At 49.9% G+C, this 14,728-nt stretch overlaps 1 protein-coding gene across 1 annotated transcript in view; it reads right to left on the reverse strand.

The window, feature by feature from the left end:
* The window catches only part of Sorl1 (sortilin related receptor 1), a 159,388-nt gene extending 145,132 nt beyond the window's left edge, over window positions 1-14,256 (reverse strand). Inside the window, exon 1 of the mRNA XM_041657853.1 lies at window positions 13,409-14,256. Within this exon, the coding sequence (XP_041513787.1) occupies window positions 13,409-13,693 (285 nt within the window). The 5' untranslated portion in view covers window positions 13,694-14,256. The remainder of the gene's footprint in view (window positions 1-13,408) is intronic.
* Between the last annotated feature and the right edge of the window lie 472 nt (window positions 14,257-14,728).

Below are 14,728 nucleotides of genomic sequence, written 5' to 3' on the forward strand. Positions count from 1 at the left end.
GTGACCAAGAAACCAACGGCCCCAAGACAGCCCCCAACATCAGGAAACCACAGATTGCCGTGGCTGAATCCCCTTAGTGGTGGCTTCCAGTTTGTTTGGGTCCTTTGCCCTCTTCACAGCCAGCTCTCCCTAATGCTCTCCCTCTAGACAGCTGCAGGCTTGCGGATTGGTTCCCCCAGTCTCTCCCACTTAGTTCCACACACTGATGGAGGAGACACTGGCCTGCCGGGGGGGGGGGGGGGGAGTGGGAGTATGACTTTTCCAGGAACATAACCTTGGTATATAGTCAGTCATAACCATAACCCCAGGGTGTGAACAACCTTCCTTCTCTTTTGTCTCTGGTTCACAGGCGATAGCTGGAGCCTGATAAATGAGCCACAATTAATTGGGGCCATAAAGGCAGAAGGGAGGGGCTGAGTGCCTTCCCTCAGAAGGCAGGGGAGAAAAAATTGCATGCCACAGGGATCTCTGAACCAAAACTCTATCTCGGATGACAAACTAAATCAAGTGGCCTCTCAGACCTCTGCTAGGCTCACAGGTTAGAAAAGCCCCAGAGACCACCTGGTCCAAGATGAGAGCCCTAGAGGTCACCCAGCCAGGATCAGACCCCCAGAGGTCACTCATCGTAGGATCAAACCCCAACACTACCTGGCATAGGATCAGGAACCCAGAACCCACCTGGTTGAAAAACAGAGACCTAGAGTGCCACTGACCCAAGAACAGAAGCACCTGCTTCGTCCCAGAAATACCTTATCAGAAGAAGGTAACCCACGAATGAGCATTTGAAAAACCCCAGAAGAGTCTCATCTAGCTCACATAGAAGATGTTGTATCTGGTCCATTCTCTTCCTTCCAGATTGTGAGAGGCCAACAAAACACTGTTTCTAGGGGGCTGAGGAGAGATCAGCACAGTCTTCGATGGGGCATGGATGCGGGGGGATGGGGGAGCTGTCTTCTGGCATAGCTGTTAATGAAGACTTCGTGCGATACTAACTCACTGCTTTAATACAGACAGACCTTAAAGAGAATGCCAGACGCAAAGGTCACATCCTGCACGACTCCATTTATATAAACCATCCCGGGCAGGTAAATCCACAAAGGCAGGAAGCAGGTGGGTGGCTGCCAGGAGGCTGAGGAGGAAGAGTGAAAGGAGTATCTGTGATTTGCTCTGGGACTATTGAGAATGCTATGGACCTGGACAGAGGCAGTGGATGTACAATGTACGGAATGCATCAAAGGCTCCTATGCGAATTCCACCCCGCTTTCTAAAACATTCCTATGACCTGCGTAGAGCACTCCACTCTCAAGTGCAGATCCGGTATCTAGGAGCTCCTACTCGTCACTGGTATGTATTTCCTGCCAGCTCACCGTGACTCCTCATGCCACCAAAATATGCAGCTGGCATGAAGCATCCAGGAGGCAGGCTGGAGCCTAGGTCTCTGGTCAAGGCAATACTTCACAGCCATGGGAGAGCATCTGTGGAGTCGGAGTGCCCACGTCAACCTCACTGTCCCTGGCTGGTGCAAGGGTCACAGGCTCAGGACTACTGCTTACAGCAGGCTCCCAGCTATCATCGCCACCCACACCTTGACATAGCTCAAAGTCTTTACCAAACACAGGCACCCCTCTGGCTGTCCCTCGGTCCCCCAGCGTGCCCTAGTGATCCACAGAGGCACAATGATTGGCTTCTATTATTTGCTTACTCTTCAAAGTAGGGGAGAATCTGCTGTCATCCTCGGCTCTGGCTTGTTATAAATAGAAGGGAGGAATTAAGTGCTTGTGGTGTGAAGGAAGGGATGTACACTACACACTGAGGTCTGCTAGCTGCCAGGTACCCTGCGGGCTCCTGAATCACATCTTACTGCTGAGAGCACACCAAGGGCTTCTGGGAGAAATTAGGGCTGCAGGTCTGAAGAGGGGATGAGGAATTCCCAAGAAAACCATCAAATTCTGTCTGGTCTTTGATACTAACTCGAGAGGATGGAGGTCCCTTCATGGAATGGCCCCAAACCTCTCCCCAGTCATTTCTTCTGCCATGATCACCTTCACAGTGGCCAAACACAAGACTCAAGGAGTCCTAGGCACCCCAGCCTGACATCCTCCTGCCTCCTACACAGCTCCTTTCTAGAGTGCATTGCGAGGTGTTACAAGCGAGGCATCCCAGTCCAGTTCTCTGCCTCACTGGCCGTGAAATACAGAGAAGCCTTTTTAAAAATTCAACAGTGAGTGTAGAACAAACACCCTGATCCTTCAACTCTGAGGACAGAATCAACAGCTAAAGCTTCCCCCACCAAGTACATGACACCGGGGGTGGGGGTGGGGGGCTTGGGAATCAAAGATGGACAACCCACGCCTAACACCCAGGTTTTTCGTTTTTCTAACCAGGTGACCTAAATGTGAAGAATGCAAACTGGCTCCCAGTGTCCCCTTTCCAGACCAATTTCCCACTATATTTAGAAAGCTCATTACCCTTCTGGACTCGCTACCTCAGGAGAACTGAAATACCATTTATGAGTGCTCCCTAAAGACAGCCCTGTCCATGGGTTGGACACACTCACTTGACCTTGGAGTTGACTCAAGATGCAGCCTGCACTAAGTGAACTTGCTAACCACTTAAGGGACAAACTCACGTTGTTCATTGTGTAGGTGAGAAAACAAAAGAATGACCTTGAACTAAATTCTGGAATTTTGCTACCATCTTTATTAGAGCTATTAAAGTTGCCATAGATGGATGGGACAGAGTGATGGCGGGAGGAAGGGAAGATGGAGGGAGAAGGGAAGATGGAGGGAGAAGGGAAGATGGATGGAAGAAGGGAAGATGGAGGGAGAGAGGGAAGATGGAGAGAGAGAGGGAAGATGGAGGGAGGGAGGAAAGATGGAGGGAGAGAGGGAAGATGGAGGAAGGAAGGGAAAATGGAGGGAGGAAGGGAAAATGGAGGGAGAGAGGGAAGATGGAGGGAGGGAGGGAAAATGGAGGGAGGGAGGGAGGGAGGGAAGATGGAGGGGGTAATGGGAAGATGAAGAGAAGACAGAGAAAAGAAAGAATAGCTTTTTTCCTACCACACCAAAAAGACAATAACCACATTCTCACTGGCTTGCACTATCAGCCCTACCTGTCATTCACTGCCAAATGCTACACCCTCCAGGCAAACACTGTCACCTGATTGACAATGGCCCTTCTTGTTACTGGAGAGCTCCAGAGTAAAAGGAGCCTGGGGAAAACCTATACCTTCCTTCACTAGTGTGAAAGAAAGAAAGGGGGGGGGGGGAGAAGGAAGGAAGGAAGGAAGGAAGGAAGGAAGGAAGGAGAGGGAGACAGAGGGAGGGAGGGAGGGAGGGAAAAATATCAAAGCCAAAAGGAAGGTCAGAGAACATCTAACAGCTGCTGACTGGAGAGGTTTCTCTCTGAGGATCTTACAGGGAACATCCCCAGTGCCCTGCATACAAACACAGCAAGCGTCCCCAGCACTATACACCAGAAGCTAATGCTCTCCTACCTTCTGTGAGGATTTCCCTCTAAAACCCAAAACCATTCATTCACTCCTCTAGAGACAAAAGTCTAGCTGTGTAACCCAGGCAGCCCTGGAACCTACCGCGAAGCTCGGGCTGACCTTGAACTCTCAATCCTCCAGCTTCCACTTCCCCCAAAGGCTCTTGTACTGCTCTGTTGGATGCGGGGGGGGGGGGGGGGGGAGACAGCTCCAGACCACCCACTTTCCCCCGCTCCCCTGTTTGACTCTGTATAAATAGCTGCTTACTTTGTTCATTCAATAAATGTTTATTGAGCATTTACTGTAAACCAGACGCTGCACTAGGTGTTAGGAAAGCAGCAGACTGGCTGGTCTTGCCTCGCTTCTCTTAAATTAGTAGAGGAAAGAAGCACCAAATAACAAACTTAATGAGTGCTTAAACTGCAGTTGTCAAACAGGCCCTGGTTCACGCGGAGAGGACAATGGCACTTCCTGGAAGAGCTAATGAAACAAAGATGGAGCAGGAGTAGTTAGGGATGCAGGGCTGGGGCAGAGGAGAGACACGGAGACCTAGAGAAGAATAACAGCCAGGGACTGAAGAGTCCTAAAATCTACCATGCCTGAAAAGTTAAAACAGCAGTGTAGCCAAGAATAGCCTAGAAGAAGGGAGGATTATATGAGAGCTATGGATTCTTGTGGAAGGAGACTGAAGGCTCTCACAGAAAGAAAGGAAAGAAGAAATGGAGGGATCAAGGGAAGAAGGGAAGGAGAAAAGAAGAGATGGAGGGAGGGAGGGGAAAAGAGGAAGAAAACAAGCTGCGGATTCCCACCCAAGAAAACCCCCTATGTATGAGAGGCAATGTTGCCACACAAATCTGAACCAAAGTAGAGCTTGCTGTGGGTCCTGTCTCCACAATTTGCTGGCTGTCTAACTTGGGAGAAGCCGCTCCTCTTTCTGAGCTACAAGATACTCATCTGGGAATGGAGATGAATAGTAACTCTCCCCCAAGTTCATGCGACTGTTGCAAGAAACAACATCTAAACCATAAACTTCAACATCCATAAACATCATTTACTTTCAGGTCCAAAGGACTTTCGGCCCAAATCAACCATTCTTTACAGCATGGCTCCACGAAGAAACTTAACATTGGCCTCACCAGGGTTGGAACAGAGACCCAAGAACAAGACATAACACATGTCAAATAGTAAGACACCACACACTCCACTGACTCTTGAACTGATGGCTAATGATACTTTCAGGCAGCCTCCCCAATACTTGACAACAGGCTCAGAAAGCTGGAGGAAGCCCAAAGCCTAGGTCCCAAGATGTTACCACTAAGACGACATGACTCCCTAACACTGTTTTCACCCAAAGGCACAGCACTTAAACCTATCACCCCAGAGCAGAAGACCCTAAGACCACACCAGCAGCTGCTTTTCCACACTGGAAAAGAACTGCAACCAAGATGACTGATCCACAGGCACAAGCTCTCAACCCCAAGAGCCAAGGAAGGCCAACCTTTCAGTAAAGGGAACTGGCCTGGGAGCGACCTAAGGCTCAGCCTGGTGACACAAGCTAGCAGCAACTCTCTTCAGCTTGCCTGACACTCCAGTAAATGATGTTTATGGATGTTGAAGTTTATGGTTTAGATGTTGTATTCTGTTCTAATAGCCCGTTCACCTCTCCCCAGCTTTGCTTCTCTTCCAGCCTAGCACACCTTGCCAACTTCAGCAAACCCCACGCACGGTTAACTGCAAGATGTATGTTTGTAACGACTCAGTGAGAGACTTCCAGGGAACTAAATATACACCAATGAAGTAAATTTTAGGTATGGTGTCACGTGACTCAATTAATTGGGCACAGGTTTCAAATACTCAAATTCCTTTAAACAGCCTTGGATTCCAGATAGCTTGCCCAGCTCTGCTCTATCCCCATACCCTAGGATCAAGGTTCTCTTCTTCTTCTGGGATCCTTGGACCAGGACCCAGCGGGTCTCAAGATTGTCAAGACTGAGCTGCCATGAACATCTCAGTGAACAGACAAGGTTCTGTGGGGTCCAAGCCCAAACAGCATCCAGAGTGACAGACTCGGAACCCATTTCTTTCCTAAGTAATTTTTGTTCAAAGGTGTGAGAGAGAGAGAGAGAGAGAGAGAGAGAGAGAGAGAGAGAGAGAGATATCAGGACACTATCCCTCAGCTTACAAATGAAAGGCACCAGTACCCTTAGCATCCTACAGCCCTCACTGGCCCTTACCCACTGCCTCCACATAAAAATGAGTCTAGCCATCCACCTTCCCCAGACCTCCCTTCAACCAGCAGTCTGAGGAGAAAGCTCTCCATACCATAAGTCTTCTTTCAAAATAAATAAAGTCCTAGTGGTCATCTTCCGGTTGTTGTTGTTTTTTTCTTGTTGTTGTTGTGTTTTTAAAGAGAGGGATAGCACAGTACATTGGTCTCTACATGGCACAGAATGCATCTGATATCTGTACATCTTTTTATTGCCCTTGTCTGCCACTCAGATTTGGGATATAATCACATCAGCCTGCCTTTCTGAGAATTCGTAGCTGTGTTTTTAATCTAATTCAGGGGCCTGGAGATAAATCATCCTGAAGGGTCCCGATTTTCCAAGCCAAGAGCCTGCAGCAGCAGCAGCAGCAGCAACAGCAATGGCATGCTACATTAAAGGGCCAGCGAGGAGGAAGGAGGGCCAGCTTCGGATGCAGTGATGAAGGCCACACACCTCTACTGTTTGTCTCTGTGCCAGCTTTGAAGGGTTGAAGGGATGAAAGACAGACCCAGACCCACTGAGGCAAGTCAACAGGCATACAGGAGGCAGAACCCAGGAGCAAAAAATAGCCTCGCTGTGAGGACATGGTTTACATCTCGTTGCTAAGTAGGACGCATCGGATCTGCACACCTCCGTACAACCTGGAGAGCCCTGGTCTGTTTGTGTAAACACAGCACAGGAGAAGGCGCACAAGTTTGGTGAGTCCTTCTGAAGGGTCAGCCTTCCCAGGGCCTGGCAGGAGACAACTATACAGAGGCAACCCCGCCCCCAAAAAATGAACAGAGTGTCGACTTGTCCTCCACAGTGCCCCATGCAGCCCTCCCTACCCACTGCAACTTGGCCTTCAAAAACCTCCAAGATGTAGGGTTTGCTCAAACCCAGCAACCCTCGTTTTCACTTTCCCTGTTTATGACAAGCCTCTCTCAGGTGAAGCAGAAGCTGCGATGTCGAGGCCTCCTTCCACTCAACAGAGCTTTGCTGTGCTGGCAGGAAGAACAGCGACAGCCAGGATCTACATGTGGCTGGTAATTCATTAAAATTAGGTGAAAAGAAAGCCAGTTCTTCAGTCAACCTAGTCACAGTCCAAGAGTTCGGGGGCCACGCATGCCTAGCAGACTGATTGCACACACACAGATGTGGATCGGCACTGCAGAAACGCCTATCTAGCAATGTTCCATCGGAAGAACAGTTACAAGGCTAGAACGCAGGACCAGACAGCTCTCTGCTGACAGCAGTAATGGCGCATGGAGTCACCATTATATTTAACAATTGCTCAGGGCTGAGGGTATATTATAGCTCATGGAGAAACGCGTGCTTGGCACGCACAAGGCACTGGGTTCAATCATTGACACTACCCCCGTGTACACACACACACACACACACACACACACACACAATTACCAATTACCCAGGGGACACCTGAATTTTGTAATTCCTTTTTAATTCACAACTGTAGTTCCGGCTGTTTCTGAGTCCCACTCTCACAGAGCCTGCCCCACCATTCATGAGCATCCCTGTCTTGGCATTTCTACTCCAAGAATCTCACAGCAACACAGGATTCAGTCCATACCTTGACCCTGACCAGCAGCCCACCCTGCTTTGCCTACTTTTTGGCATCATCAGCGGCTTTGATGCTAAAAGGACACCCAGGCCACTTCTTCGAAGGCCTAAGGTTCCCAAGTCGATAAACCAATAAATTAGGTCGAAATTAACTGTGACTCATTTTAAACTGAGGAAATTGATTTCTGAACGTGCGTGGCTGGACTGAATATGCCATCTGCCAGCAGATCCTGGCCTACCTGGAGAATGCACAGGAAAGCCCTGTTCTCATTACCAAAGAAAACACCTCCCTGAAACCACAGACAACTCCCAGAGAAATACCAATCCCCCAGTGTTCAAACCAGAAGAGAGTGAGTTCTGCCCATCACATTAATTTAAGTCTGAAAAAAAAAAATGAAGGAAATGCCCACGTAACACCCCAGATTTAACACAGCTCTATGTAGTCAACTATCAATTATCCATAACTGTCAAATATTCCAAACTCCACACTGGCTTTCCCTGCATCCATTCATAGAGCCGTTTTCCCTATCAGCAACTTGAAAAATACAAACTCATTTAATATTCACCTGAGCAAAATTTAGTGAAGAAGGTAAACTGAGGCCTTAAAAGAGGAGGAGGGAGACTAAATAAATACATACAAAGGCAAATCAATTAGTTCGGGTATCTCATGATTTTCAGACTATCAGTCTGCCCCCGAGTCTCTCTACAATGATCTGGACAGAGCTGGCTGGATCTATCGCTGCTGTGGCATTAAACAATGATGCCACCTAGATGCCCGTGGTTCCTAAGGAGGAGGAGACTCCAGTTGACAATGCAAAGCTCCTCGGCATCTGCTCTCTGCCTTGGGATAGGCAGTGCTGTTGGGATCTGCCTCATGGATCCAGGTCTTAAAACAATGTATTAGCATATCGTTAACTTCATTTTACAGAATACAGTGAAAAGACTGCCAAAAGGAACACAAAGCTGAGGTCTGTAATATGGTCCCTCTATTCTGATGGCATCACAAAGTAGGGTCCCACTTTTCTAGGGGCTGCTGAACACTGCAAGCTCTGAGGGGGCTCTGCAGTGCTGTACTCCTAGCCCATACTGGAGAAAGGGGGAGGGGGGAGCCCTTACACCTGGCCTAGAAAAAGAATAACAACCTATTTTATATGTGACACTTCAAGAAGCATCTGATTACCCATGGTCACCACTCCACAAATATATTTAGAGTTTAAATTAGTCCCATTATTCATGACACCAAGGGCTACTGGTAACAGAAGGCTGCTGATAACTTGATTGTGTACATTCACATTATATAAACGTAGGCTATTTCTGTAATGATACACAGCTCACATTATATAGACACAGACCGCTTCTGTAAGGACACACAAAAACCTGGTGACAACAGTGACCAGCAGAGAGAGGGCTCACTCGTGGTACATGAAAACTTGAAAGGATTCACCTGCCACCCCTCACTCCGCCTCACAAATGGCTTTGTTGGCGCGCTCTACCTGCTGAAGGCTGTGGAAACCCAGTGGGTGAGGTCTCCTCCCTTTAATCCTCAGTGCCTCCATTCCTTCTTTCCTCCATTCCTTCGATCTTAAAGCCTCCACAGTTCCAGGCTCCAAGCTACAGACGAACCAAACAGTGCCAGACACAGCCCAGAACTCAACAGAAGGGAAACAGGCACAACCAGGAGAGGTGTTTCAAGGTCACATCCGAGGCCACCCCGTCTTCACCTATGCAGAACTCAGCTTGGAAGAGCCAACGTGCTGCCTTCTCATCTTCAGCTGGAAGCACACGGGTCAACCATCACCACGTCAGAATCAACAAGCCAATTCTTTCCTAAGCGAGTCTATCGTGCAAGAATCAACACCAGAGTGATCTAAAGCCAAACGGTATTCTCTCTCCAAAGGCGGCCTTTTGTCCAGGGCCCTTCGGTTGTAATGGACACATTGTTTTTCATCTCAAATCAGGACACTGTATCCTCTCTGTCCTCTAAAATTTGAGAATTCGGAACAGAGAGCTTGTTGCAAGCAAAATAAGCCTGTAAATCTTGTTGGGCTTTTGTGCTTCATTCCAAAGGATCCCCACTCCCACCCCCGAAAAATAAAAATACTAGAAGCAAAAAACAATATGAAAGTCCTAAAAGGGAGGACACTATAAAAATAGAATCCTAGGTCTTTATTCGAATTAACTCCCAGATAGCACAGGAAAACCAGGGCTACACTCCAGAGGGCCATCCCATTTTCTTCGGCACCATGGAGTGAACCGAAGCATTTTGCCTGTCTGTGGGCTCCCTGCGGTCTTCCTCATACATAACTTTATATAGCTTAATGTTCTCCCTACCTTCTCCTCCTCTTCTTCTAGGCAGAAAACTGACCCACAGAGAGTTATTAAGGGCCTTCCACCCTGGGAAACCCAGAGAAGGACCAAACCCAGGGCCTTCGAAGGAGCCACAGGAAGATGAAGCAGTAAATTATAACCCAAGGGAGGGCTGGAACCAGGCTTAGAACTGTTCCCACAGGGTTGGGAATTCTAGGGGCTCTGGAGTATTGGGGAACTGAAGGAGGGTTCTCCAAGCAAAGAGAAGAGTTGAGGAAGATCTTTGGGGAAGAGGGCAAAACAAGCATGATGGCAAAGGGCAGGCAAGAAGTCAGCGTGGCACTGGGGGTGTGGGGGTGAGTGGTGGCGAATGCCTTTAACCCCAGCACTTCTGAGGCAAAGGGGGCAGGCAGATCTCTGAGTTTGACCTGGTCTACAGAGTGAGATGGGCTACACTGAGCATCCCTGGCAGTGGAGGGGGGAGTAGGGGGGTGGAGTGTGAGGGGGGTGGGGACCAAAGGCAGCAGGAGCATCAGTTAAAGTCTTCACCGTAAGTTTCAAGCCACCTTGGACTAAATGTTCAGACTCTTCCCCCAAACAATTTTTAATTAATTAAATATATAGTTTATATATTATTAAATTTAAAATATATAATAGCTTCCTCCTTTAATTTAACTTTTTTTGTAGGGGAACAGTGTCAAGACAGGGTTTCTCTGTGTAGCCCTGGCTGTCCCCAGGCTAACCTCAAGCTCAGAGATCTACCTGCCTCTGCCTCCTGAGTGCTGGAGCATTAATTTGACCTTTTGGAAAAGAAAAAGGGCGGGGGGGGGAGGTTTTCCTTGTAAAATTTGAACTTGTTCAGAAAAGCCCTAATATCTGGTCCATTGGTCTCTACTATTCCAAATGTATTTCTGGGTCAGAACCAGTACTCCATATTCTTCCTAAGATTGCCAGCCTTTAACTGGTCAAAATAGCAAAATCTTTTTATTCCATAAGTTAGGAGGGCAAAAGAAGACACGCTCCAATGTGATATGCTAACACAGGCTCCGTTCTCAACCAAACTTTCCCTAGATAAAGCCTTCCTTCTCTCCTCCCTGAAGCTAGTGGCCTTGCTGCCACCTCTCTGGCTTCTGCTTCCAACCCCAATAAGTGTTCCTACATACCGGTACCCTTACCCTCACCAAGGTCCAAGGACAAGAAGCTGCCCAGCATCTAAGTCTCTCTGTTCCCAACTATCACTCCATCTCCAGAGCCCCACACAGCCGCAGCTGGGTCCGCGCTGGGTCCGCGCTGGGTCCGCGCTGGGTCCGCGCTGGGTCTGGGCTGGTTGAGTGGGTACAGTTTTCCCAGCTTCCACCTGCTCACTTACAGTGATCTCGCATGCCTTCTTCGGTTGTTCTGTTTGTTTTTTATTTTTATTTATTTTTTGTTGTTTTGAGAAACACATTCCCTTCAGACAACTGCTCACTGTAACTGTTTGGGTTTAACAACTGAAGGGAATTTATAAAACTCGGTGCAGGGCAAGAGTTAAATGAGCATGTGGATTAATAGTACAGTTGCAGCCTGATGTATTTGGGGGTGGCAGAGGCACTCCTCATAACTGGATCTGTACCAGGAAAAACAGAGGCACACAGCCACCTTTGCTCCAAAGGTGATTCCAAAGAGACGTGAGTTACTCCAGAGACCCAGAGAAGAACCCCCCCACTCCACTGTTTCCTGTGCACCGGGAAACAGTGAAAGGTCTCCGCACCAGGTTAGTACTTGTGCTAGAAATCCCATACCATGAAGTTCTTCCTTCTGCCTGACTCAACTCTTCAACAATTAAGGTTAATGCTATTTTTTCATTAACCTGGGGCAACAGAGAACAAGGGCAGAGGAAGGCAGCCATAGCAAGGAAGAGCACAGGGAGGGATCCTCGCTGTTCGGTGGGAATTCCTCACTCTGAGTTCAACTGCTGGCTGGATCTGCACCCTTCAATGGAACCAGTCTGGCTGGCCTGGAGACATGAAAGCAAAGGGAGGGTTTTGGAGTCGCTCCCAACAAGAACAGAGTTCATCTCTAGCTTGCTCCAAATCCCTGGGAGATTCTCACACACCAAACCCAAAGAAGAGGGGGAAATAAACAGCACCTGCATGAATATTGCAGCGACTAGAAAGTGCCTCTTTCAACTCAGACTAGGCTGCAGAGGACCTGAGCTCCTGGAAGGACTGCCCCCTCCAGCCTCCTGCTGTCAGCCTGCTGGCTCAAAGCACAGTAGAGCTAGCTAAGCAGGCTTGGGACAGCCATCCTCACCAGCTCTTGCAGCCTTCCAAAAAAACAAAAAAAAAGGAACTTTAGATGGGGTTGAAGAGGGGAACAAGGATCTGGGCCCAGGAGGAACAGGGCAGGTGGATTTCAGTGGCTGAGCTCTGTATCCCACCCCTAAGCAGTTACGGGTCATCTGGTAGACATTCCTGCCCAGGGGCTGCTGGTGGGTGGCTGTTTGCTGCTCCCACCCACCCACCACCACCCCTCTGTCCACATTTTATTTTGGAAGCACTGAATAGTGGCAAGGTCAGTGGTATCATGTAGGCGAGAACTAAAGCACTAGAAGCCCTTCCCCGTGTGACCTTGGATTAGTCACTGCACCTGTCACCGCTTGGATCTCTTCACCCAAACATAACGCCATAGGGTGGCATGTTTTATGAGATGCTTTCTGGCTCCAGGAGTTGATCATTTAACTCTACGTATAGCCTGAAGGAAGACTTTGCTGTGGCCAAAAATCAGTGGGGGAAAAGCAGAACCCAGGCTAATCTTTTAATTAGTACTTTAGTAAGGACCAATCACTCTGGGAAGTGATCATGTTTATCACCTCCACTGGGATCTCCCACCGACCTTCTGGCTTTGCGGATGTCAATCTTAACCGCAGTACTGGGAGTTAGACAATAACACCTGGCAAATTAATTCCGCCAATGCTGATACTAGTGGACAAACTCGGCTTGCCATCCCTAGCATTCAGTGGGGACCGGAAGAGTGAAATGTGTGTTACTTATGACCTAATAAACCCATTGCCTGGACAGAAATTAATCATTAACGAATAATAAGTCCACCAAATTTCTTGCAGTTCTTTCAAATCCCCAAGTGTCACAAGAGATAATTCCTATCCAAAATAAAGTCATCGCCCTGAAGTGGTGGGAAGGAAAGGGGGTGGGACGGTACGCCACACTCCCACGAAAATAAAAATCCAGCTTTATACACACACATGCGCAAACACACGCACACATCTACCGGGTACACAAGGAACAATCGTGGAGCTTTGAGAGTTGCCCACCTTTATTGGGGTTCACGAAGGTAAACGCGGAAAGCCCTCCTCTGCAATTCTGTGTGAGTGCTTTACAACTGCAGGGTTCTCGCCTCCTCCCCGCTGCCAAAGGGTGGAATGCGGGGCGGGGGGGGGTCGCTTTTTATCCAGATGTAAAAATGATGCTGTACCCCTCCAATACCTGCTGGAAACTACACTGCTCTTTCTGCATACAGCCTGGGGTAAAGAGGAGTTGCACCCTTCTATTTACCTGGAATACGTTTGCTAAAATCGACAGGAAGAAGGGAAAGATCTATGCCACCCGAGTGTTGACGGCTGTACTCATGTGATGGGGGGGGGGGGGGAGAGAAAGAAACACATGCCAGCCGGGAAGTCCCCAAGCGGTGCCTGCACCTGGGAAGCGACTGCAAAGGATGGGTGCAGGGGTGAGGAAGTGCTGGGAGAGGAAAGGACTGGAAGGAGGCGGCTTGCAGAAGTGCTCACCTGTCCGTACACCTGGATGGGCTGGGGCTGCAGAGCGGCGCTCCGCCGCGTCCTGAGTGGCTTCCCGGCCGCCGGGCTCGCCCCCCGGGCATCCCCGTAAGTCCCCAACCTCAGTTCGCGCGGGTCGCCCTGCACCACGAAGAATCCTCGGTCCTGGGGCAAGGGTGCGCGGCCACCGTACAATCTCTGCGTCCAGCCCCCGCCGAGAGCCCCGGGGGGCAGCAGCACGACCAGGGCGAATAGGAAAGGGAGTCGCGACTCCCTCCTGCTGCTCCGTGTCGCCATGTTCAGGCGAACGCTCCCGCAGGTGGCGCCGCCGCCAGGAGAGAATGTGCAGCGCGCGCCGGGACAGCGCCGGGCCAGAGCCGGGGCCGCGCGCGCCGCTCCCGGGGCTCCAAGCCGCCCGGGCCGCTCCACTGCGCCCGCCACCGCTGCCACCACCACAGCTGCCGCCGCCGGGTCCCGCTCGCTGGGCGCCGCGCCGTCACGTGTGCGCTCGCAGCGCGTCCCCTTCGCGCACTTTCTTCGCTCGCCACGACTGCGGCCCCGCCCCCTGGGATGGGGAAGTCAAGGCAGGGAGCGCTGGCCTGCGGGCACCGTGGTCCCCTGCGAGCACACGTCGCCCTCCCTGCCGCAGTGAAGAACTGTGTGGACGCCGTGTTCCATTTCCCCGGAGTGAGCTAGCTACTCCACGGATTCCTCGGGGCACCCTGGTCGCCCTAAATCGCCGCCAATCTCCGCCCCCTGTGAAGCCACTCGACCACTTTCCTGGGCCTTGGCTTCATGCCCACCTCCAATGGCGAGTAGCAAACCACAGAATTAGCCCCGAGCACACCACCGACAAGAGTCAGGTTGAACCTGCCTGGTAGTGAAACTTACATGGTTTCAACTATGGCACAGTAATGTACTTGAAGTGGCCGCAGTTCAAACTACCCTTGATCAAGCTAAACTGCCCCTGCATTCAGCAGGGCATAGCAGACAAACATCCTGCACAGAGGCAGTGAAACCCAGACTGCACCTTACCAGGAACTTGCCCCACCTATATAGTTATACAGTATGACCCCTGCACACATGGTTACCTAGGCACAGCTCAGGAGCCCCACCACGGTCTCCTACTTGATTCCCTCAACGTGTCCCAGCACTGAGCCACTCACAGTGGCAAAATGAGTGTCTCTACCAATCCCTTCAGCCAACACCACTAATTGTAAACTCTGTAAAGATTAGACCTGTACAGGAGGGGTGCCCAAGGAGAGGCGGGAGTCCACTTTCAACGTCCCTGAAAATCAGCTCCAAGAGACAGATTTTCTGTAACTGCTTTTA

Source organism: Microtus oregoni, unplaced genomic scaffold (genome assembly GCF_018167655.1).
Source record: "Microtus oregoni isolate MIOR12 unplaced genomic scaffold, Mior012 000008F_ref0000371, whole genome shotgun sequence".
In the NCBI taxonomy this organism is placed as follows: Eukaryota; Metazoa; Chordata; class Mammalia; order Rodentia; family Cricetidae; genus Microtus; species Microtus oregoni.